The sequence below is a fragment of the Haliotis rubra genome, unplaced genomic scaffold, assembly GCF_003918875.1.
Source record: "Haliotis rubra isolate DU_JTF1 unplaced genomic scaffold, ASM391887v1 Scf545, whole genome shotgun sequence".
Lineage (NCBI taxonomy): Eukaryota > Metazoa > Mollusca > Gastropoda > Lepetellida > Haliotidae > Haliotis > Haliotis rubra.
The window spans coordinates 48,342-74,440 of NW_025767241.1; the positions used below are offsets into that span (position 1 = coordinate 48,342).

Sequence of the window (26,099 nt, forward strand, 5' to 3'; positions counted from 1 at the left end):
TTAATTTTACTATCAAGACTTTGACGGAGATGGATATAGCATAAAAATTTGAATCGATAAAGTTTTAAAATAGGAATCGATACACGCAAGCATGTATCGCGTATCGTATCGTCAGTAAAAATGTATTGATGCATCGATACATTCGCGTATCGCAACACCCCTATTATTAACATCATGTGTTTGTCAGTTACACTCCCGTTTCCATACACAACTCTCTCTATTATTCATCTTTACAACCAATAATTGCTTAAAATCATCATATCAGATATATGTGTCACAGTTATAGTAGTTACACGTCATATCCAAATAAAACATTGTTTGAACAGCATTCTAGAAGTTGGTGAGTCAAAAATGAAAAAACTTCTTGTTTATTGTATACAGCGACATTTTGATGTAGATTCTTACACCGTTTTCAAGCTAAAAGTGACTACAACCAAATGATGAGAAGTATATATACATGTACATAGAATGTTTTTTCAAATAAACGTAATTGGGAGCGGACAGTTGGGGACTAAGAACAACAAATTGATCTAGTGATGAAACCAATTAACAAGGAAGGGAAGGGGGTGGTGTGTTAGGTTGTAATAACCTGATAGGGTGATTTGATAGAGTCTATAGTTTGATTAGTTCTTCATATCCCAATGGTATATAGTATCCTTGGTTTCTATTGATCAAATCGTCACGCTGAAGACCCGGGTTCGAATCCCCACATAGGTGCAATGTGTGAAGCCCATTTCTGGTGTCTCCCGCCGTGATGTTGCTGGAATATTGCTAAAAGCGGCATAAAACCAAACTCAGTCGGTCAGTCAGTATTGATCTAAGGTTTGTGGCGGCTGATTTTGATGGCTTCCAAAAGTTTTCTATTTGTGAAGTCCTGATTCTTGGTGGATAAGATTTCGAATTTGTCAAACCAGCCCCCTAAAACTAAGTTTGGCGTCATCTCATCCCTGATCAACCACGCTAAGAACATTTGCTCCAGCAGCCATGACCTAGAACATGAGCGGAACCACCTACAACATGTCTTCACAAGCCTCAACCAGTAACCCACCAACTCATAGTCTGTTTGATTTCATTTGAGACCAATGAATTGCTCACTAACACAAAATCTAATAATTGCAACAAAACCAAATTTTGCAGTCACATGAAAACAACAGATCAATGAAGAATTAATCAAACTATAGACTCTATCAAAGCACCCTATCAGCTTGTTGTTACAACTGAATCCCCCCTTGTTTATTGGCTTCATCACCATTCCTTTTATTGTTCTTAGTCCTCATCTGGCCTCTCCCAATAATGTACCAGTTGTTATTCAATTACATGTTCATGTTAATGTCAATCTGCTAATTGTCAAAACATACTACGCATATATACTTCTCATCATTTGGTTTTAGCTTGATAGCAGTGTAAGAATCTACATCCAAACGTCACTCTGTGCAATAAACAAGAAGTTTTCAATCGTTAAGTTGTATGTTTCAAATAAAACATAAGGTCAAATACTATGTCCTTTTACGATAGTTCTCATGTCTAAAATTATTACATCTGACAGTTTCATGAAATTTTGGGGGTGTTTTTCAGGAGCAGTTCGAAAAACCTGTCAGCGGCGACAGCCAAAAGACCTGAGACAAGAATACTGTCAAGAAATACAATAATGTTCAAATAACAATGAAAAAAAGATTTAAATAGTTCACTTGATTAACTTGTTGTGTTGTTTATATATGTTTCTAATTGCTGAGGTCAGGAAAGAACTAAATGTTGAAATACAGTTGTGCCAACATAAGGCCAACTAAATCACATCGTTGGGCCAAGTATGGGCCATGGTTTAGTACAAAGGTCAAGAAAGAGCTGAATGTTGTAACACGGTGGTGCCAACATAAGGCCAACTAAATCACTACATTGGGCCAACTATGGGCCATGGTTTTGTGTGAATTTTAATTCGTTGGCCCAACAATGAGCCAACATAATGGGCCACTGTGGAGCCGATGAGCATATCCTAGTGGGCCCATCGTCAGTTTGACAACCATGGGCCAACCAAACCGGTGATTATGGCCAACTATGGGCCAACCAAACCGGTGATTATGGGCTAACTATGGACCAACATATCAATGCTACCTGGGTTTTATCATCATCCGATGTGATGTTGGCAGAAGTGACATATAATCTTACTCGTGTACTCACTCAACCATCTATTGCACCAAACATCATGGAGGTCAAACTGATAATGCACCAGTGACATTATACTTTCTACGGAGTTGACTTGAAGAACAACCATAAGTTCTTCGGAACAACTGATGATGGACTTAAGATCGAAAACCACACTGACTACTATAGAGTTTCATGGAGTAAATTTGTGTGTATGAAGTTTCGACTACATATTCGACAAAATACAATGCCCATGCACCCTGCATCTAAAACATCAACAGGGGGCTACTGCACTTTCGAAATAAGGAAGAGAGCGGTGTCAGGTAGCGTTATTGCACCACGGCAAGACTGTGATCACGTCTTAGTGCGATAATTGCTTCCATGCACAGATCCTACTACTTTCTTCAAATCCATCAGTACATTCAGTAGTGGTTCGATGATTCAACATTTATGGGTACGTTCCATTCTACGTCTGTTCCACTATGCACTACCCTCGCTGCTCCATCATGGCGTACTAATTTGTATCTGAGTATGAGTTTACTAGACACCGTTTACTCCACTCATCACCTTCACGATCATAAAGTGTCAGGGTTGTGGTCAACAGACGAACAGTCCTTTCACATACACGAAGTGGAGTTCAAATCACTCATTCTAGCCATAACCCATGGGCACAAGACTTTCAGTCAACCAGCCTTCTGTTACAATCAGACAACTGGACAGTAGTTTGGTACATCAATCATCTGGGCTCAACAGGTTCGTTGCATCTTCTGGAAAGGGCGATCCAGTTTTTTTTTTCAACTGACAGACTCCCTGCGCATTACAGCAAGCGCCAGACACATACCAGGGGTAAGAACAACATCGTTGATGCTTTATTGCGAGTGGCTGTAACTGGAAATGGAAACTACATCTACAGATCTTCACATCAGTCTGCCTTCCAATCACCAACCCACAAATAGATCTATTTGTGACCAGGTTCAACGACCAACTTCCCAGATTTGTGTCTCCAGTTCCAGAAGCCTGGGATGGGACCTAGACGTTCTAGCGATCTCATGGGAGGGTCTAAATGATTACACATTTCCACCACCAGCTCTACTTACCAGAGTGTTACAGGAGCTTTAGTCACCAAGAAGATAGCATTGTTTTGGTTGTGCCCTATTGGCCTGTTCAGAGTTTGTTCGTCAATCTTGGGGGTCTCACCAATCCAGACCCATTGGATCTACCCAGTCAAGACGACATACTGGTCCATCCACACACAGATCAACTCCTAGGGTCGCCGCAGACACTAAATGTTCACGTTTAGCACATCTGCATAATTGTCTGATTGCTAAAGGATACTTGAGAAGAGCTGCTGTGCAGTCACTCTGGCTCATCGCACTTCCACACACTCACTTATTGATGACTATTGAAGAAGTTTGAAGACTACTCAAGAAAGAAAGGCACCAAGTCTCTGACAACGCCTATGTATGTCTAAGAAATTGAAGACATCTTCCCTAACCACATATCTGGCTGCTATCAACTCAGTGATAGCTATGGTTACGGGAGGCAAGTTATTGACTGTGCCTGAACTACAGTAAGTTGGCTGAACAATCTAAGAAGTTCAGAGCTTTTCTCTGGGATCTCTCCGTCATTCTTCAACATTTCGTTTTGCGTGACTACGAACTGCTGGATGAGAAGGAATTTGAGTGCATTACTTTCAATACTTTCTTCCTGGTAGCCCTGGCTACTGATGCTTGAATCTCAGAACTCTATTCGCTGACATTAACTGGGTTCAGTTCAAGCAGAAGAAACATGGCAAGGTTTTTCTCGCTTTTTGCTGGGACTTCATAGCTAAGTTGCCAGAGCAACCAAATCATATCTTCACAATTCTCCCGTTGTCCAACATCCTAGGGCCTGACAACACCAAATATATTTTGCTCTGCCTATTGAGGGAGCTGAAGTTCTACATTGCTGCCTTGCAAGATCATCGGAGACTACACAATTCATCCCATGCTCTATAGCCTCTAGAGCAGAAGTGACAGTCTCTCGCACAATGCTAGCATTCTGGATATGAGATCCACCATCTTGCAAGCCTACACTTTCGCCGACTTCCTCCTTCACACACTCTTCACCTCCCTTCATCTCCCTTTACCTGCGCGGCCTATCAGTGACTGACGTCAAGGGACTGGCGTCCGGACCTTCTTTCCCTTTCATCTCCGATGGTGACTGTGGGGATGGTTTTGAAACAGGGGCGGACCAGATTGAGGTCAAAATACTTTACTTTATTGGATCTTTCTGTAAATTGGGAAAAGTCAGGGAATCCTACATATTGCTGTCTTTTCATCTTCAGACAAAAATTGTGGTGGAAAAACACATTACTCAAGAACGCCTAACTCTCTGGGAGTTTTGTGGCTAGTACATCCAGGAGTTCTGTGGAATGATCACAGCATCGGAGTTATGTAGTCGATCAAGGGAATGTACTCGTAACAGGCCTCATTTGTGCATTGCCATCACACGGTTGTTCACTGTCTACCAGAGACTTAGTTGTCTACCTATCTACAGACACTGGGTAATCTGCAACCCGCCATCTGACTCTGGGATAAGTACACTATGTGAGATAGGATAAGTTTAAATGCTCACCCAACCTACTCCACTACACAGATAACACTCAAGAAGAGAATGATCAGACAAAGGAGACACATGGCCAATCACGAGGCGTGCTTCATGCTTCACAGATGCTGAGACTGACCATGAAAGGGAGCAGTGGGGAGTGTTTGGGTGAATGGAGCAAAAGAGGCTGAAACTTGGTTTTGCACTTCGTCTCCACTCAGCTGTCGAATCATGAGAGACAGAGATCACCCTATGTGAGATAGTATAAGTGTATAAAAATAAACTCCTCTGAAGAGAATAGTATTGTTCAATCAGTCATTTTAATTTTCTTCAGACTCTGTTGGGAGGTTTATAGAGGCGAATAGTAAGGGTTTCATGTAATAAGAGGAGAAGCGTCTTTATAAGAACAGCATAATCTTCAGAAGTTAGCAAAACTGAAGAAGACATGTGAAAGGAAATAGTTGATCACGAAGCTGGGTGCAAGTATCATTTCGGGATTCTCAAATCCTTTGGCTACAGAAGAAGATAATAAAATCTGCATGCAGGGTTCTCTGGAAAGTACAACTTCACCAGATGCAGATCTACCCTTCACGCAGACTTTTAAGGAGGCTTCAGCAGTATTACAGCCTCAAATTCTAGAACAACTAGATGCAACCACCTACACTTTCTCAAGTTGCTTGGATATGTGTACATCAGATAGCCATCACACAACTCAAATTTACATGCAGCCTCAGCCTTTCACTCAACATCAGGCTTCATGAAGCCTCTGACCTCAAACAATGCAGTTCTCTTCACTCATGCAGGGACATGTACATCCTGCTAATCAATGAGATATAGTTGTGAATGTAACTATTTAAACAGGTCACATGTTTATTTGCAAAGGGTACATGTAGGCCATCGGCCCATGGTACATTGATCATCTGTCCACAGTTAGTCATACATAACACGGTCAGTGCAACACTTTTCATAGTGTTAACTTAAGTAAACATACATCGTTGATAACAGAGTTCACAGTTTGCGGCACATTTCATGATTTCAACATTAGTATTGGCCCATAGTACATATATCACTGGTCCATAGAGTTTCGAACTTAGGTTGCACGTAGTACAAACACTGCAATACGTCTCATGATTTCAACATTGATATTGGACAATAGTAGGTTAAACTTATGAATTGTAGGGTTTACAAAATACTTATGTGGTATAAACTGATTTCTGAGGTTACTGTAAGCGCTACATACAAGTAGAAAATGAAATTCATTTTCGACATTACCATTATTACAGAGTTTACAAACCCTTTGATTTCTTGGAATATTATGATACCTTCCCATTTCGATGTTTAAAGAATGAGGACTGCAACGGAAGCTCGCCGAAGCTGTTCTAAACTTGTCAAGATTTAGTAATAGTAAATAATGTTCAACAGTGAAAGCAGTCTTGAATTGAGAATACAAACACATCTTAGGGCTATTTTCAAGAGCAGAATGCCAATTCTGTTCGTATATGGCTATTAATCTAGATTCAAATTCTGCCAGAAAAGGCAGGGGAATCTCCACTTTGGGCTTCCCAGATATAGCCAAAACCATAAGTATAAAGCAAGGATTTAATGTTAGATGCTCAGTTAGTCTTCCCACAAGAGGCCTCGAGATACAACATATTATACGCTTTCCTAGGAAACAGAGAATAGGGCATTACAAAAAGTTTACACCAGTATGTCAAACAACGTTTGAAAACTGAAATATAGAGGGGATATCTTTGACACTCACCGCGAGCGCAGTGGTCGGCGGTAGAAGTTTTAACTCCTAAAAATAGCTTACAAGCCAATAAATGAACTGATTCTATTTCCGCGATGTTATCTAGTCCCCATATTTCAGCCCCATATAAAAGGATAGGAAAAACCTTTGGGTCAAGGATCTTGAAGAATACGTTATAATCTATTGGTTTCACATTATTAAGTGACTTTATTACACAGAATAAAACTTTTTGGCCTGCAGTGAAGCATTAGCAAGGTGCTTATTCCAACTCAGACTCCTTGCAAAAGTAACCCCCAAGTACTTATAAGAAGAAAACACTCTATCAACGTATTACCATAGTACCACTTTTCCTACCTTGATAACATTCCACCATTTTTAAAGACAACCATCTTCATTTTCTCCAGATTTACAGAAAGTGAATATCTCTGGCAAAAATCATAAATGAAATTTATCCTCTTTTGAAGGCCAAAAACCGTATCTGCAATGTAATATCGTCAGCAAAAAGCAGGAGGAACAACTGGCCAATTCGTGGTGAAACTGACTGCCGGGGGAAACATCCTAACTTTATTTCCTTAGGCAGCTCATTTATAAATAACTTAAAGAAGGGGCTTAAGATGCAGCCCTGACGGACACTAAGTTTACACTCAAAGCTATCTGAAAATTGATTATTAAACATTTTAGGCGAGATTCCACTTTCCTTCAAAATCAACCACACACGAGATCTTTCAATACTGTTGAACGCTTTGGAAAAATCCACATAGAGAATATACATAGATATCGCTGGATGAATGCATGTAAGGTACAAATATTGTCTGTAGTGGAGTATCCTACAAGAATACCTTCTTGCCATTCCACTATCTTATTAAAGGGATCACACCAAAACCGCAATCTTGTATTAATAATAGATATATATACTTTACTGAAGATACTAACTAAACAGGTACTCTTAATGTATTCAACAACAGCATCAGGTATTTGATAAACCACCCATGCCGTGCACACCAGCAACACAATACGTTGTGTTTAACACAAGCTGAACATAGTATTAAGCCATTACTCAATGGAGATTCATTGCAAGACAAGGTGAATCTGGTTAGTAATGAAGACCACAGACTTGCATTGGCCATCTCTTCAAGGAATTCGTCTCCTACTAATAGTATAATGAAGATCGAGACACTGACTACCTCTGAAATAGACATGTTCATGTATGGCAATTTTGCGGGGCTTTTTTGTGAAGTCGATGAAAACTCAAAGGTTAGCTACACCTTTCAATCCAAGAAGTTTCCCATTACATAACATTGGGGGGAGGGGCATTTTACAATGTGATGGAAATTGACAAAGACAATTCAGTCATGAGGGATTCCAAGTCAAGGTCATATGGAGCTGAGCATAAGTTAATTTCCTGAAGATATTTCTTTGTTCTAGCCATTTTCAGGCTACCAACAAAGCTATGTTAATCGTTGCAATGAATCCTCAATTTTGAATTGGGAAAGAATGTTTTTTTCTGCGATTGTCTCTCAGCAGGGTAATCAAGAATTGGTATTAGATCACGTTAGTTTTTCTGTGGCAAGGATTAATGTCCTGTTCTCAGTGGTCAAACTGAATGAGAATAGTGTACAGATGTTGATCAAGTCAGTTTAAACTCTATGTACAGACAGCCTATGCTCAGAAGTCGTTTTTAAACAGTGGGAAGAAGACTGATGATTTATTTCCAAAATTGGGACACTGCTAGAGGTCCCCTATGTTTTGAACATTTTCAGGAAGGATTACAGTCCTCCTCTCAGAGAAGTGTTCTCTTAACAGTTGATCCTCCAATGATAGTATACTCACAAATTCTTCAACCAAAATTGTCAGAAGCCAATAAGCAATAGGAATCAACCATATGACCAAACTAAGCAGTTTTATTTTAAGTTCTGTCTGGTCCCCAAGAAGAATTCAAACAAATAGTTTCATTTAATTTACAAGAGGAAGGAATTCATTCAGAATTACAGTACAACCAGAAATTATTGTGAATTTAAAGATTGTAATTTTTATATTTTTTTCGCTCATTACTCACGTATTAAATGTGAATATTAGCAGAACATAACTCCAGATTCAAAGACAGGTGAACAGTTAGTATTTTGTCAAGTCGCCATGGGCAGCAATGCAGGCTACAATGCGGCGGGGCATACTACTGATCAAAGAAGTTAGAAAGTCGTGGTCCATGCTGTTTCAATATCGGACCACCTCTTCTTTCATTTCAGCAATATTTGTAGGATTTTTCTTATAGACACTTTCTTTCATAAGTCTCCAAACATTTTCTATTGGATTTAGGTCAGGGCTATAACTTGGCCAATCTAATAATGTCATATTTTGGGTCCGAAACCAGGCCTGTGAATGCTTCGAACGATGTTTTGGGTCGTTGTCCTGCTGGAAAATCTAAACATTTCCATAGAACACGTGAGTAGATGGAAGTAAATGTCCCTCGAGAATATCTGTGTACTTCTCACTGTTCATATTCCCTTCAAATCCACAGAGGGGCGTTGCCCCTAACACAGATATGCCACCCAACATGTTAAATTTCGGACTGTACTTGGGGCGCTGATACAAATGTTTTTCAGTTTGTTTGGTCCAGAATTTCAGTGTATTAGGAAACAGCCACACAGAACTTTCATCTGAGAAAATCGCATTGTCCCAGTTAAAATTTCTATGATGTAAGCACCAGTTCAACCTTCGCTCCTTTTGTTCAGGTTTCATGATCGTTGATGGAATTCCTTGACTTTACTGCCAACCCATTGCATGCATCTCAGTTCTAATTGTCTCCTTACAGACAGCCACAGTTCCTCTATCAATCATATCCAGCCTTAAGTTTTCTAAACTCCTTCGTTTGTTTTTAGAAACAAGAATACCTCCTGTTACCGACAGTCCACCTGCGCCTCCCTGATGTGTAGTGCCATATCCATTTGCAATATTTTTCAAAACATGATAAACAGTTGACAAAGAGATGCCTGTTCTACTTGAAATCACTTTAGCTAAAATCAACTTCCTCTTCTCTAAATCATCCATACTGAGGATCACTGAAAATGTCGTCTGCTAACAATTAACCAAAGGGGGGTAACTCTATACAAACTAATGAAAAAGGATTAACGGAGTTTTCTCTCTTGAGTTGAGTTGAGTTGAGCTTTACGTCACATCGGCATTTTTCCAGCCATAAAGTGACGAGAACAAGTTTGCATTAGTAAATATTGTAAGTACATACTCGGAATGAGTTTTATTTCAAAGACATTTATTTATTGCATTGTCATTCGAAAGCAGAAAAAATCATAGCATCAAATTTAAATGCAGGCGGTTTGTTACATTTCATAGTTACAATTTATGGTTGTTACATTTCACAGTTACAGTTTATGATACAGATCAACTTCCCTCAGGTAGTTCAGTATCAGATGGGCGCTCACGCGTGAGAACAGATCTTTTAGGTTTGTTGCATCATAATGTGAGTCCCTTGCAGGCGATAAGTCCACGCATTCAAGCAGAATATGCTTGACGGTGAACACCTCATCGCTAAAGAGACACACATGGGGTCCATCCCCATCCGTTTTCAGCAGATAGTCATGTGTAAATCGATCAGGCCAATCTGACATCGCCGTAAAATTACCTCATCGCGTCTTGACTGACAACCCAAGTAGGTATAACCGATTGTTGGCTTCAATTCATGGAGTTTGTTTCTTCCTACTTGAGTGTCCCACCTTTTTGCATCAGGTCCAGAGTATAGCTTTTGATAGTGGGTTTGAAGTCACTGTATGGGATTAGCAGTGGAGATAGGGGCTTTTCGAGAGCTGCTTTTGCTGCAGCATCGGCCTTAGTGTTACCTGCTATGCCGACGTGACCCGGCAACCAGCAGAGGATGATGTCATATTGGCCAGTAGAAAGGTCGTTGTACAGTTCTAATATGTCCAGGATGATTGGGTGACTTGAAGTCACATTTAGAAGTGCTTGAAGGCAGGATAATGAATCGGTAAATACGATGAAGTTTTTGGACTGATTTTGGTGTTGAATGTAGGTCAAAGCTGAGAAGATAGCTTTGGCTTCAGCGGTGAAAATGGAACTGTTGTTGGGGATCCTAGAGGAGACAGTCTTGGATCCAATGACTGTAGCGCTGGCAACTTGGCCATCGTCCTTGGATCCGTCTGTGAAAATGGATCTGTGAGTGTTATACTTCGAACGTAACTGGTTGTATTCCTGTTGGAACACCAAGGGATTTGTTTCAGACTTTTTGAGTTTGGTGAGGGTAAGATCGACCTGTGGTTTCACCATTTGCCATGGTGGTGAGGATAGAAGTCGGTATGGTCCAATGATGTCAAGATCAATTTTAGCTGCAGTTATGTGTGGTTTGATCCTGATTCCAAGTGGTGGAACCAGGCTTGGCAGTTTAGGAAATAAGTTTTCATAGAGCGGGTTGAAAACACAATTGTATGCTGGATTGGACTCATTTGAACGTAATTTAGTGATATACTGCAGTGAGAGTTTAATACGGCGTTGTTCAAGGGAAGGTTCATTGGCCTCTGCATATAGACTGTCTACCGGAGAGGTCCTATAAGCTCCCAGGCAGAGTCTCAGTCCTTGGTGGTGGATAGAGTCTAATTTTTCTAAATTGCTTTTGCAGGCTCCACCATAGACAATGGAGCCATAATCTAGTTTACTGCGAACTAATGATCTGTACAAGTGAAGGAGGGTGGTCTGATCCCCTCCCCACTCTGTATTTGAAACTACTTTTAGCAAGTCTAGAGCCTTCAAGCACTTTGTTTTCAAATATTTGATGTGTGGTAAGAATGTCAGGTGGCAGTCGAATATGAGTCCAAGGAATTTGGCCTCTTCTACTACCTTGATGGGAGTACCATCTAAAGTTAGGTCTGGATCCTTGTGTGGTTTGTATTTACGACAAAAGTGAATACAATTTGTTTTGGATTTTGAAAACTTAAAACCATTTTCATTGGCCCATTTTTGGATTTTGTTAAGGCAGAGTTGTAGCTGCCTTTCTATTGCATGCATGTTCTTACCACGACATGAGATATTGAAGTAATCCACGAAAAGGGACCCATCAACGCAACTGTTCAGGACGTTAGTGAGGCTGTTAATTTTGATGCTAAAAAGTGTGACAGACAGGATGCTGCCTTGGGGGACGCCCTGATCTTGGTGGAAATAGTCAGACAGTGTGGAACCCACCGAACTTGAAATTGTCTGTTATTTAAAACCGAGATATGAATTGAGGTAATCTACCCCTCAATCCAAACTCGTGTAAATCTTTTAGGATACCATGTTTCCATGTTGTATCATATGCTTTTCTAAGTCGAAAAAGATAGATACTGCATGTTGTTTGTTGACAATGGAGTTTTTGATAAATGATTCCAGACGCACCAGATGGTCAATGGTACTTCGTTTTTTCGAAACCACATTGGAGGTCACTGAGGAGGTTATTGGTCTCCAGGTACCAGATTAATCGATTGTTGACCATGCGCTCCATGGTTTTGCAAACGCAGCTAGTTAGTGATATAGGACGGTAGTTTGAGGGATCAGTATGATCGCGACCGGGTTTTGGTATAGGGATGATAATGGCATTGTGCCATGAAGGGGAAAGTGTCCGGATGTCCAGATGTCATCAATATATATTTAGAGTGTTTCCAGGCCTGTGTCAGGGAGGTGTTTCAGAAGCTGATAATGGATTTCATCAGCTCCTGCCGCAGTATCGTGAGCTTGTCCTAGGGCGTAATGCGTAATTCATGGAGGGAAAACGTTTACGTTGTAATCCTCCCCATTATCAGAGTTAAAATTGACTGGTTTCTTTTCTTGTTGGGTTTGATATTTCTGGAACTGAGGGTTATAATTTGATGAGGAGGAGTGGTTTGCCAAAGTTTCGCCGAGTTTGTTTGCAATTTCAGATTTATTTGTTAGAAGGAGTCACCATCTTTCAGGTGGTGAACTCCTGATTTTGACCCTTTGCCCTTGATCTTTTGAATCATGTTCCACACCTTGGACATGGGTGTGCGGGAGTTGATTTTGGACACATATTTCCTCCATGACCGGCGTTTAGTTTGTTTGAAGGTACGTTTTGCCCTGGCATTTGTCATTTTAACAGCATTCAGGTTATGCACTGTAGGATGTTGTCAGAAATATTTTTCCGCCTTCTTCCTATTTTTCCTAGCTTGTTTGCAGTTTGTATCAAACCATGGTTTTGTGTATGCTGGGTTTGCAGAGGACTTAGGAATACTTTTGTCTCCGATGGCATTTAGGACGTCTGAAAATAGTTCCATGGGGTCAGGAACATTCCTGAAGTTGTCTGGCTTAAGTTTTTCTGAACATAGGGTTTGGAATAAAGGCCAGTTGGCCTTAGTAAAATTCCATCTTGTTGATGGTGGTTCATCCGTGGGGTTGATAGGAGTAAGAATTGTTGGGAAGTGGTCGCTTCCACAAAGGTCGAATCATGGAGCGACCATTCGAACTCATTTAAAAGATTAGAATCTGTAAGTGATAGATCGAGAGCAGAGTATGATCCAGTGGCAGGATGGAGATAGGTGTTTGATCCATCGTTGAAGATGCATACATCATTATTGGAGAGAAACTCTTCAAGGATCTTTCCCTTACTATTTGTATCATTACTCCCCATAGGGGGTTATGGCCGTTGAAGTAAGCCCATGATTATGCAGGGCTTTGGGAGTTGATCGATAAGTTCTGAAGATCTGATAGGCGGACAGTTGAGGTGCGAGGAGATAGAGGGAACATAGTGTAAACCCTATGTTCAGAGTTATCGCGGACAGCAACAGTTTGTAGGTTGGTGTTAAGTGGAACAGGGCTATGGAGGGTGCCCTGCTTCACCAGGATAGAAGTGCCTCCTGTAGCTTTTACACCGGGAGGAGAAAAGGAGTGGTAGGAACTGTACCGGCGGATGTCAAATTTATCGGTCCTTTTAGGTAGGTTTCTTGGAGACAAAACGCAGATGGTTTGAAGTCTTGAATCAATAACTGTAATTCATTATAATTATTCTTAAGTCCTCTGCAATTCCATTGGATAATGTTTTGTGGATTCATGGTGCTTCCACTGGTGACATGTCAAGTGAACGTGAGCGAAAGCGTTTGATGAACTCCTATTTGTGTCTGGTGGAGATGGAGTTACCTCCATATCCAGAGGGCCAAAGGAGTTATGGACCTCGATGGGGACCTCTGAGGGAGAGGTGGCCTTTGGTTTTGTGTTTGGCGGTTGTTCGAGTTGCTTTAGTCTCTCTAGCCTCTTTTTCCCTTTTTCTGCCGCGCAGTTTCTGTCTCTGGTTTTGGCATTTGTTCTGGCGTTTGTGATTCAGAAGTTTTGACTTTTGGCGTTGGAGATGGAGTGGCTGAGATAGGCTGAGTTGTGTTGAGTTCGGTTGGCTGAGAAGACGTGACCCATGTCAGGTCGGTCTGACATGAGATGGTTGCAGTAGTGATGGTAGGACGGGAGACAGCAGCAGAGTAGGTGATGGTTGAAGGGGCTGCAGTTAGACTTGCAACCCTCTTCTTTGCTTCGTGAAAGGAGATATTTTCTTTGTGTTTAATCTTCAGTATCTCGGATTCGCGTTTCCATACTGGGCAGAACTTGGAAGAGGCCATATGGTTACCACCGCAGTTTTGGCACTTCACTTCCTCTCTTGAATGAAACCAAGCACTTGATAGCTGGTCAAGGTTGTTTATACTAGAAATCCAATTAAACATATTCCTAAAATTATCAATAATTTCTGGTCATACTATATCTACACCAGCCAGAGAGGTTCAAGATACTTTTAGCAAGCACCAATCTTTCAAGATTCCTACCTTCTCATCTCTATTCATCAAACATCCAAGAAGTACCTGAGTTTCCTGTATCAAGGTATCAAGTGTCTTCCCTTTGGAGTATGTATGACCCAGTGGTTGTTTACACGAGTAACCAGAGAACTTTTCAAAAGATTCCTGAGACCATTTCTCGATCATCAGGATTTCAAGATTCATTTTCCACTATGGCTGAAAATGTTCATCCTATCGTGGAAAACCAAGTGAAATCTCTCACAGCTAATGCAGTTGTATCCTTTGACATAAATCAGCTAGGCACAACAAGGTCAGCAAGTCTTACATGGTTGGCATTTCAACTGTATGAACTGACTTCACAACCTCGCAATAAGAGCAACACAGATTCCAGCAGATGTGTTGGCCGGGTCAATCAAGCCATGGCTATGGAATGAATGCCACATCTGAGACATTTCAGCTGGAAGTACAGGACCAAGGCTGCCCGCTGATAGATGTGCAACTGCATTCAACAAACTTTCGCACCTCCAATTTCAGACCCACTGACCTGGAGTATCCATATACTGGTATTATGCTTGTAAAGTCTTCATACATATGCATTGCCTCCATATCTGTTTCTGCAATAGCGGAAATACATAATCTAGCGAAAACTTGCAAAATCTTCTTCGTCATCCTCATACAAGACAACTTAATCCAAGATTTGGAGCTCTTCGAGCTTGTGTTGTGGAACATATCAAGACTTGCCTTGTCAGATAAGGATATTTAGTTGGATCCATACTAGCACAAGATGTTTGTATGATAATAAATGGAAGAGCCGTAACCGATTCACAAGATCTAAGGATTTAACAGTGATGAAGGTTACACAATCAAGTTGTGAAGTGTGTGTCATCTTTGATGTACACGGTATCTTAAAGGTTTTATATTTAGCATTTAATTTGTGGCTATCAGTTCAGTTGTGAACATGACTGAAGGCATGAAACTCTTGAAATATCTTACAGTTCAGAAGATCAGCAAAAGAAACTGAATAATTTACAACATCCGATTAGAAACTTTGTCTATGAACCTCTCTATCAAACAGACTCTTAGTTGTTAACTCTGAAAGCATTGTTTCACCTGGCATTAGTCTATAGCAGCCAAAATGTTATGCAACTGACTTCAGTGTAGCCGGGTGCTTCAGTATCTCTGGGATTAAACTTGGACTTCAAGCAAAGAATCAGCGCTGGGAAAAATAGATAGCCCAGTTCTGACTTTGATCTTTAGGACTAGATAAGCAAGAGGACTTATCAGTCTGTCTCATCAGAGGGCTTCATATTTTGTTGGGTTCTTGTTTGTTTTTTGTGTGCAAAGAGCAGCCTTGAGATGAAGAAATGTTCTAGAATGCATATCTCTATCTCACAACTTATCTAAAGATGTCTCTAAAACAAGTATACCCCTCTGGAGGAGAGCAGTGATTATCAAAGCTCACAAGTTTCTTACTGCAGCTTATAATGAATGAGTGAGTGAGTTTAGTTTTACGGCGCTTTTAGCACTATTCCAGCAATATTATGGTAGAGACACTAAAATGGGCTTAAACACATTGTATCCATGTGGGAAAACGAGCCTGTGTCTTTGGTATGATGAGCAAACTACAGCTTACAAAGTAAGTCATAGTGTGCTGACAATTGATCCATCACCTTCATTGTGGAAGGCTCTTTTGGAAGTTTGATACTGTCTTTGCAACCATTATCTCAGAGAATTGGCTACAGAGGATATTGTTAGCATCCATCAATTTGGTCCTTCGGCCATAGCTCAACAATTGACAATTCCTTCAAGAAGATACAATCTCACCTACAATCACATAAACTCATAGACATTAGATTACTGAACCATACCAAACGACTGATGCTCCATGCTTCCTCATTTACTATATAGTTCGGAGCGTGAGTGATGCGATTCAGTTACGTTGAGGACTACTTTTGAACATATTGCTTATTGTTAGACATATAACATTATCGAGATGCAAGTAGAATAGGTGTTCTCAACTTATGAACAGTTTCAGAATTTTTAACTTAAGTGGCTGCCCACCATTTTACCGATTCAGGCAATCAGTAGGTAAGTCAGGATGAGGTAAATATGCATATTTTACTTATCCTGAATCATATGCTAAAATGGCATCCCTCCCAACAATACACTAAGACGTTCTAAGTGAACAGGCCTGATCGTGTTCAGGTGAGATGTCCTTGCTGTTCTTGGGTCACACAGCACATACTTTCCAAGTTTGGATGAAGGGAGAGAGAAGTATATGTATGAGTCAGAATAAGGGTAAAACAATATTATTCCTCTGCAAAATTCATTATGGGCATCAAGCAAATGAAGGCTGTCAAGGAAATCATTAACTTGCCTCATTAAGTGTCCTGTGCAATGAACCATTTTTCAGTTATGTACATAGGAATATTTGGTCATGATCAGCCTAATTGAAATAAAGAATTTTATAAAAGCTATTTCTACAATAAGTTTGAAATACTGCCATTGTGACCATATTATTCAATCACTTACAGTTGTGACATAAATAATATTGAAATGGTCATCAAGATGTGGAAAAAATTGTCAACGGTATTGTCCATACTTATGAGGAGTTAACGTCATGTGTTGCTTTCACGATTTCTTTCAAACAGACGCCCCAGTGATCACCTCCGTCCCCAGTAACAGGGATGTGACAGAGAACACCAGTCCCAACATCGACTGTAGCAGTAACATCACACCAGGCAACCCTTCAACAACTAGCTACAGGTGGACAGGTCCAGGTGGTTACAGCAAGGATGGGGCTGTACTTGACAGACCTGTCACCAGGACTCAGGGAGGAATGTACATCTGTACTGCCTCCAACACTGCAGGACTGTCAGACACAGCTCAGGTCAACATCAATGTCCAGTGTGAGTGAAATTTCAGTAAAACTACATAAAATCATCCAACAAACAGAGACTGAAATATCCCAGTACATTATAGGTTGTAGCATCGTGATGAGGGGTATACAGGAATTATGCATTCTGTGTTCGGTTTTATAAAACCTGACGAGAGACGCTTATAACCCTGTATACCCCGAATTGTAATGCCACAACAAACTTATCTTAGTGAATGTTTAAATTATGTAAATATAACATAAAAACAAACTGAAATTATCATATATTTTACTATTGGTATCTTCTCATGAACACTATTCGCACTAGGTCACTGGCGATTTTGCTTTGAAGTTTCTAATCCAAGCAGGATTAACAGATTAGTCAGTTGGTCACTCGAGCGAGAGCCGCTAATGAGCTGAACTGGTGTTCACTTCATGTCACTGTAAATTAAATGACATTTATTAGTGAACTCTGTTCATCAATTATCTGACAAATATAAATAGAGGTCCCGGACCACTTCCGTCTCTTAAGTCCTACCATGGCAAATGCACTGCTTGAGGTCAAGTTATCCCAACTTCGAGAGGCGGCACATATCTTTGTTCGGGTGGTTTCATGTACAGAGTGAACAAAAGGAAGCGTGATGAAACCTTAGTAGCGCCATATAACTGTGACCATCATCAGTGATATCCTCACCAAACTTTCCCAGAACCACAACCACCCACCAGTGGAGACGGAGACACTAAAAGAAAAAGTCAAGGCCATGATCAGACCTCTGCCACAGCTGTTCCAGGAAGAAGTAAAATGTATGCGGGGTGGTGACTGGACACCGGAAAACGCCACCCTGGTTGGAACCACTTCACCACTGACGGCCCCCGCACCAACAACACACTGGAAGGATGGCACAACACGGTGAAGAGGTTGGTGTGCAAGGTTCACCCCAACATATATGAACTGATCCATATCTTAAAGATAGAGCAGACGAGCAGATAGAGGCACCTGAAGTACGATGCTGGCCAAAGGAGACCTCCCAAGAGGAGGAAGTACAGAGATTGGTACAGGCTAGACCAGCTGATGACGAGACTCCAGGGCAACCACTTCAGTTTTGGCCTATGCCGATGCAGCAGCTCACCTGCTTAGTTTGTAAATTTGATGGTGCTGTTGATTATGTGTGTAACATTTATGTACATGTGTAAGTAAAAGAGTTTTGCCATTTCCCCAAGTTTCATTTATCTGTCGGCACCCCAGTCACCTTCGGTCCTAATCCAGATTAGTAAATTTAATCTGACTATTATGTCCCATGATTGCGAAATTCCGCTTGAAGTCACCCAATAGAGATTAGCATCCGATGCAATTAAACACCGCTCTTTTTTGCACTCCATGGTGGGTGGGGAGCAGGGATGCTGAATCCCATTATTTCCACTATGGTTCAACAAAATCCTGGTTCAAACAGATCTAAACGTCGACATGTTGGTTCAGATGAAACTGATCACAATGTATCTCCTGTACTTGATTCATGGCCTCGATTTATTATCATTGAAGCAGCAGACAAGCAGCCACTTAAGCTCAACCTGTTTGCAATTTCTAAAGCCATTTCAGGAATTTGCGGAGAAGTAAACAACGTGACACGTCTTCGTAGTGGATCACTGCTTATTGAGTATTTGCGTAAGCAACAGTCTCTTAACCTGTTATCATTGAAAACATTTGCAAACACTGAGGTCGTTGCGTTTGCACACAAAACGTTAAATACTTGTCGCGACATTGTTCGTGACAGAGCACGTTGCCTGTCCGACATGTCCGAAGAAGATATTTCAAACGAATTACAAAATCAAGGAGTGACAACAGTCAAACTTTTACAGTGAAGACCCAGCATGGTGATGTCATTCCCTCAAATACATATCTGTGTAACTTTTCATTGTCTGCCCTACCCAAATCAATAAAAGCTGGTTATGTCAACATCGGAGTGGAGGTGTTTGTCCCCAATCCACTCTGATGTTTCAAGTGCCAAAAATTTGGACATGGCTCCTAATCATGCAATCGATCTGCTGTTTGTCACCGCTGTGGAGAGGGCCATGTGAACGCAGATTGCTCAGCAGACAGCAAATGTGCAAATTGCAAAGGACAACATCTTGCTTCATCAAGGTTATGTCCTGTGTAGCAAAACCAGTCTAAAATACTTAGGTCTGACATGAAAAAAACATCTCATTTCATGAAGCAAAAACATTTGTTGAAAATCAGTCAACAATTCCACTCAATAAAACTTTTTCTGCAGTTGCTGCTACTTCTACTACTAAATGCACTTCAGTTTCTGTTCAGACTGATTTCACATGGCTCAAATCAGATCAACCCTCTAACATAACTTCAGTCAGTGAGTCACACACATCTTCAACCCAAACTGTAAATCAAGCTCAGATTGATGTCAATGTACTTGATGTTCCCGATATACCAGTCACAGCACCACCAGCTTCTCAACCTTTGACCCAAAATGAAAGAAAGAAATTCAATAGAAAACAGACAAACAGGAAAACTTCTTCTTCAGATATACTCTTTTGAAGCCCCTGATATGGACACAACCCCTTTGTCTCAGAGCGGTAAACATCCGTTACAACGAGAACGATCCCCAATAGAGCCACTATGACGCAGTCATCCAGCATAATCCAATGGAATTGTAGAGGCCTTAGGAATAACTTTAATGATTTACAGATAATACAGGATTTTATACCATCAGCAATGTGTCTACAAGAAACCTATCTTCGAGACACAGATAAATGTGATATCAGAAAATATAATTTGTATAATCACTTTTCACCTCCAGGTGCAAAAGCCACTGGAGGTTCTTCTATCTTGGTAAGACAGGATGTTATTCATAATGTTGTTCCATTAACTACTAATCTTCAAGCTGTTGCAGTTCGACTTACATTTCACATTGCCTTAACACTATGTTCTTTGTACATTCCACCTTCTTCGGCTTTACAGCAGGCAGATCTACAAGCTTTATATGATCAGCTTCCCAAACCCTATGGTATCATGGGTGATTTAAACGGACATAACCCTCTGTGGGGAAGTGTTAGTACTAATGCTAAAGGCAAAGTAATTGAAGATTTTATTTCTGACAATAACATATGTATCTTACATGATTGCTCCAACACGTGCTTACATCCTGCCACGGGAACTTATTCAGCACTGGATCTGACTCTGACAGATGCCAATTTACTAAATGAATTTGACTGGTCTGTCCATGATGACCGATGTGAAAGTGATCATTCCCTACACTACTTAAAGCTATAAACCCTACTGATGAGCCACCTGTGAACAGATGGAATTTTACCAGAGCAAACTGGCCATTATTTCAAACACTTTGTTCCAGAACACTGAAGCCTGAAACTTTCAGAAATGTTTCAGACCCAATTCAGTTATTCTCAGAGAAACTGAAAAGTATAGCTGATGAAACTATTCCTAAGTCCTCTATGAACCTACACATACGTAAACCATGGTTTACAGATGATTGCAAACGAGCTAGAAAATTTAGGAAAAAGGCAGAAAAGTATTTCCGGCGACACCCTACAGTTTATAATTTCAATACTGTAAAAATAAACAATGCAAAGGCTAGACGTACATTTAAACAGAGTAAACGTCAGTCCTGGAGACATTATGTATCTAAAATTAATTCAGGCACACCATTATCAAAGGTGTGGAACATGATCCAAAGAATTAAGGGCAGAGGTTCCAAATCTACTGTTCATCATCTGAAGGATGGTGACAATATATTAACTGGTAAGTCTGACATTGCCAATAAGCTTGGTGAAACTCTCGCCAAACACTCTTCTTCGTCAAACTACGTCCCTGAATTTCAACAATATCAGAAACAACAGGAGAAGAAGAGAATAAATTTTAACTCAGACAATGGCGAAGAGTATAATGAATTATTTTCATTACATGAGCTACACACTGCCCTTGAGCAAGCTCATGACACAGCAACAGGAGCTGATAATATACACTATCAGCTCTTGAAGCATTTACCGGAATCATGTTTGGAAACACTTCTAAATATTTTTGATTCAATATGGACTTCAGGGAATTTCCCAACTTCCTGGTGTACTGCCATTGTAGTCCCTAGTCCATAACCTGGCCGGGATCATACTGATCCGTCTAATTATAGACCAATCTCTTTAACGAGTTGTGTCTGTAAAACCATGGAAAGAATGGTGAATAATAGATTAACTTGGTATCTTGAAACCAATAACCTGATAACAAATATCCAATGTGGTTTCAGGAAAAATCGTAGTACCATTGATCATTTAGTACGTTTAGAATCCTTTGCCAAAAATGCAATAGTAAATAAACATGTAGTATCGATATTCTTTGATCTTGAGAAAGCATACGATACCACCTTGAGGCATGGCATTTTAAAGGATTTACATGATTTTGGTTTAAGGGGTCGTTTACCTCTTTTTGTATCACAGTTTTTAAAAGACAGGCAATTTCAAGTCTGAGTGGGTTCAACCCTCTCTGACCATTATAATCAGGATCAGGATGTCCCACAAGGCAGTATTTTGTCTGTCACATTGTTTAGCATGAAGATCAACAGTTTATCCAAGGTTTTAAATGATTCAATTGATGGATCACTTTTTGTGGATGATTTTAACATTTCTTGTCGCGGTAAGAATATGCATACTATTGAACGGCAACTACAGTTGTGTTTAAACAAAATAAATAAATAGTGTCTTGAAAACGGCTTTAAATTTTCTAAATCAAAAACTAATTGCATACATTTCTGCCGTAAATATAAACCAAATAAAGACCCAGAACTGTTTTTAAATGGCACTCCTATCAAGGTTGTAAAAGAGGCCAAGTTCTTGGGTCCGATTTTCGACTCCCATTTAACTTTTCTTCCGCATAATAAATCCCTAAAAACTAAATGCCTGAAGGCACTCGATTTATTGAAAGTCGTTTCTAATTCAAGGTGGGGAGGGGACCAAACTACCCTCCTACACCTATATAGATCACTGGTCCGCTCGAAGCTTAATTATGGCTCCATCATATATGGTGGAGCCTGTAAAAGCAACCTAAAACTATTAGATTCTGTCCACCACCAAGGTCTGAAACTTTGTCTTGGGTCATTCAGAACATCTCCTGTTGACAGTCTCTACGTCGAGGCAGATGAACCATCTCTTACCCAACGCCGTATAAAACTATCATTACAATATATGACCAAACTATATTCTATGAAATACACAATGCCAGTTTAGAAAGTGGACAAATGTAACATGTTATATTTGGGATTACACTTTCTTTGCGTCCCACGCCTCTCCTCCGAGGGTAACTCTAGCGGAACACCAGACGGGAGGGGGTCGTCTGACAACAGTTGACAGGGTAAGGGTTCTGGTGTATTAGCCATGGCTAAAATACGTTTACGTGACCTATCTGCTGCGTGTCTCAAGACGCAGAATAAATATTTATCAAAGGCAGAATTGGATAAATTAATGCAATAATTGCAACGTGAAACAGTACAACTAGGGCATATTAAATGCGGATCAGCAGCAGAAAAACGTAGTTTACAATTAGTGCAGATTTTCATCAACGCAATCTATCTAACAAACACGGAGTCCCGTGAATAAACAGTAGAAACACAAATAAATATCAATGCATTATGTTGAAGGATACTAGCTACACCTCTATGGGAGTCTATGAGAGGTAAATAACTAAGAATAAACAAAGGATATAATGTGTAGGGAGACACAGGCGCTCTCACATCCTGCTCACTGGGCGAAGAAGGAGAGAGAGTGAGGCATGTGGCGGGAAGTGGCGCCCTCGTTCCCGCCACAAGACAGGGATAGATATAACTCTTGGTGAGTACTAATTAGTGATTTTACATTGAAGGGAGCTTCAATTGGGAGATACAAGTGTTCCACTGTGTTCGCAAGAAGAAGAAGACAAGCAAAAAGCATGAGTCAGGATAAGGAAAAATTGTGCTGTATTGGCATACTGAAGGTCTAAACATATAACTGATATATGAAAAACTAGTTCAGAATTCCAAAACCCTGTATTACCGTTTAATATCTCTTGCATATGTGGAAAAAAACAAAGGAGTAAAGCGTTTTATAATACTCTCTTGCCACAAAGTCACGTCAATCCCAGTGGTCAAAATAAATGGGAGGATATTCTGAAGCAACATTATAACAAAGAAGAGTAGACTAATATTTATTTATGGCAAACAGATGCACATAGAGCGTACAGTTAAGATGGTTTCACTTTAAGATCACTCATAATATTTTAATGACAAAGTACAGGTTACATTTAATGAAATATACTGATTCACCCATGTGCTTTTTCTGTATTATCTACAAACGATAATACATCTATTGTGTGAATGTCCATACTGTAAAAATATGGAAGGAGGTATCCGGATGGCTTGACATATTATCCGAAGGAAGTATAAACCTCTCTCATGAAAATATATTATTTGGCTGGAAGGGCAAAAATAATAATCCACAAAACGTGCTCTTTCTTATTGTGAAATATACACTAAATAAGATGAGTTTGAAAAATATGAAGCCAAACTTTCAATATTTGCAGCGGGAAATATTAAACTATTATAAATCCACCAAATACATTGCCTTTTCAAACGCGAGGCAAACACAATTTTTTACAATTATAGGCGTAAACATTCCCTCTGGATTATGGTTGCCTTATTCCTGTGGATTCCACAGATACATACAGAATGGAAATGAAATTTTTAACTAAGTCATAGCTATCCCTAGTGGTATGCTTAAAGAGTTACGCGGTTATCTCCCTTAGGCTAGCTGTGACGTCACAACGTAGTTGTTGAAAACCTCTCATAATTTTTCTGTATGGACAACACAGAAGACGTGTTTACAGAATGGAAGTGTTTTTCAACTTTTCTTCAAATTTTCAACAACTTCAAGACTCCTGGTCAGTAGTGTCGCATTGGTTGATGTTTCTGAAAATCGCATTCTATATTTGTGCATATTGCTTGATTTTCATCTAATTTTCCCGCCAAAAATCATAATGTCTCAAGCACGTGTCTGCAATCTAAAAAAATTCATGGCCAAATTGTATCCCCATTTCTAATTGCCTCCTGCCTCACGGGTCCTCCCTACTCTTTTTATAACCGATTTTCATTGTGTCAAGAATTTTTTTGGTAACGTGAATGGATTAATGGACAATATTCGGCATTATTTCATCCCTTATGGGGTAGATTCATTCGTCCATATATCTATTTTTTGCAAATTCAATAAAAAAGAGGCAGGATTTGCCCATGGCGCAAGCCGCACGGGCCCTGCCTTCAGTCCCTAGGTTTCAACCAGCAACGGTTACAACCCATAAAAAAGCCCTCTCGGCCGGCCACCCTTTCCTGCGCAGGCGGATTGGAGCCGCGCGAGCAAAACAGGGCTGATCCTGTGGACCGCTTGCAGCCCACACGTATGGGATCGTCCCAGTCAACCGTACCGGCTACGGGAGACACGGGCTTCACGGCTGTCCATCAGCTGCCGTCTCCCGCTAGCCACGGGTGGTCTGGAGCCGCGCGAGCATAACGGGGCTGATCCCGTGGTCCGCTTGCTGCCCACTCGTATGGGATCGTCCCAGTCAACCGTACCAGCTACGGGAGACACGGGCTTCACGGCTGTACACCAGCTGCCGTCTCCCGTAGCCACGGGTAGTCCGGCGGATCGGTGGCATGGCATAACGGGATATATCTCGGCTCAGATTGACACCGTCTAGGTCGACGAGGTCGACCGACGGTAGCTTATGCCCATGGCACAAGCCGCATGAGGTCCTGCCGTTAGTCCCGGGGGGTTCAGCCGCTTGCGTTTGACCCTACTGATAATAAGTCCGCTTGGCAGGCAATTGTTTATTTCCACATGGTGCGGTTGGAGTCGCAAGCCGAACGTGACCGAGTGCCATCCACGGAATCGTCGGCCATAGTAACTCGTATGACGCCGGCAAGAGCCATAGTTTCCTGGGGTTCCGGTCCCTGTGCAGTCCCGCCCCATGAGAGCGGAGGCACCAGTTCTGCCTGGTCTGCCTCCAGAGTCTCGGGACCGGGGTCCGTGCGTGATGGCAGGTGCTGACACGGGGCGCTCTGTCTGCTCTTCCCTCTCTTCTGTGCCTGGTGCTAGGCCGCCCACCAGGTCGGGGTTCGCTGTGTACCCACCCTCTCCCACCCTCTCTTCGCGAGGAGACCCAGCCTCGGACTCGGGCTCGGGCGCCGAGTCCATGGATACTTGGGAGGTTGAGGAGCAGGAGGGTGCCTTCCGTTTTTCGTCAGCTTTGCGGGAGGTCCGGCAACGCATTGCCGAGTTCCTACTCCAGGCCGCGGTGCCTGTCAGCCACTCGGACTCGTCTGAGTTCCGCGTGCCAGGCAAAGCGTTTGCCCCTCGGCAACCTACGCAGACGCTGCTCCGCATTCTGCCGTCGTTGGTGCAGGACGTGGTCGATCCCCTCCTGTCTGGTTTCGACTTGCCTGAGCTTGTCCGGAGGTACCAACTGGGGGAGGATTCCCTGTTCGCTGTACCAATGGTCGACGAGTGCATGTTCACTTCAGTCGCCTTGTGGGGAGGCTCGACTTCCTCCGGAGCAGCTCCGGCTGCTCGGCAAGGGCGTTTTACACCACCGTTTGCCCTCGCGGGCGCCCCCCTGCAGCATGCGTACCGGACCTACGAGGAGGTCTACCGGAACGCTATGCAGCAGGTGCGGGTCATGGTCCATGAGGCCTACCTCTCCTCGATCCAGAGGTCGGACCTGGAGGCGGAGGGGCACGCTGGAGACGTTTCTCCGCATGTCGTTCTGCTCCGTCAGTTATCCGAAGTCCAGGCACACCTCGCGCACGACTCCTTGCGGTCAGCTGCGTCGACGGTGATGTGCGCAGTCATGGGGATGCGCAAGCTGTGGCTGTCGACGTCTCGGTACTCGGCAGCTACACAGCAGACCTTGCTGGCCCTT

The 26,099-nt window shown here is 41.5% G+C and overlaps 1 protein-coding gene across 2 annotated transcripts in view; it reads left to right on the plus strand.

The window, feature by feature from the left end:
- The window catches only part of LOC124253578 (hemicentin-1-like), a 151,136-nt gene that overhangs the window by 24,253 nt on the left and 100,784 nt on the right, over window positions 1-26,099 (plus strand). For both annotated transcript variants that reach the window (XM_046687378.1, XM_046687379.1), the window contains exon 4: window positions 16,914-17,171. In XM_046687378.1, coding sequence (XP_046543334.1) covers window positions 17,102-17,171 — 70 coding nt within the window. In that variant the 5' untranslated portion in view covers window positions 16,914-17,101. The remainder of the gene's footprint in view (window positions 1-16,913; window positions 17,172-26,099) is intronic.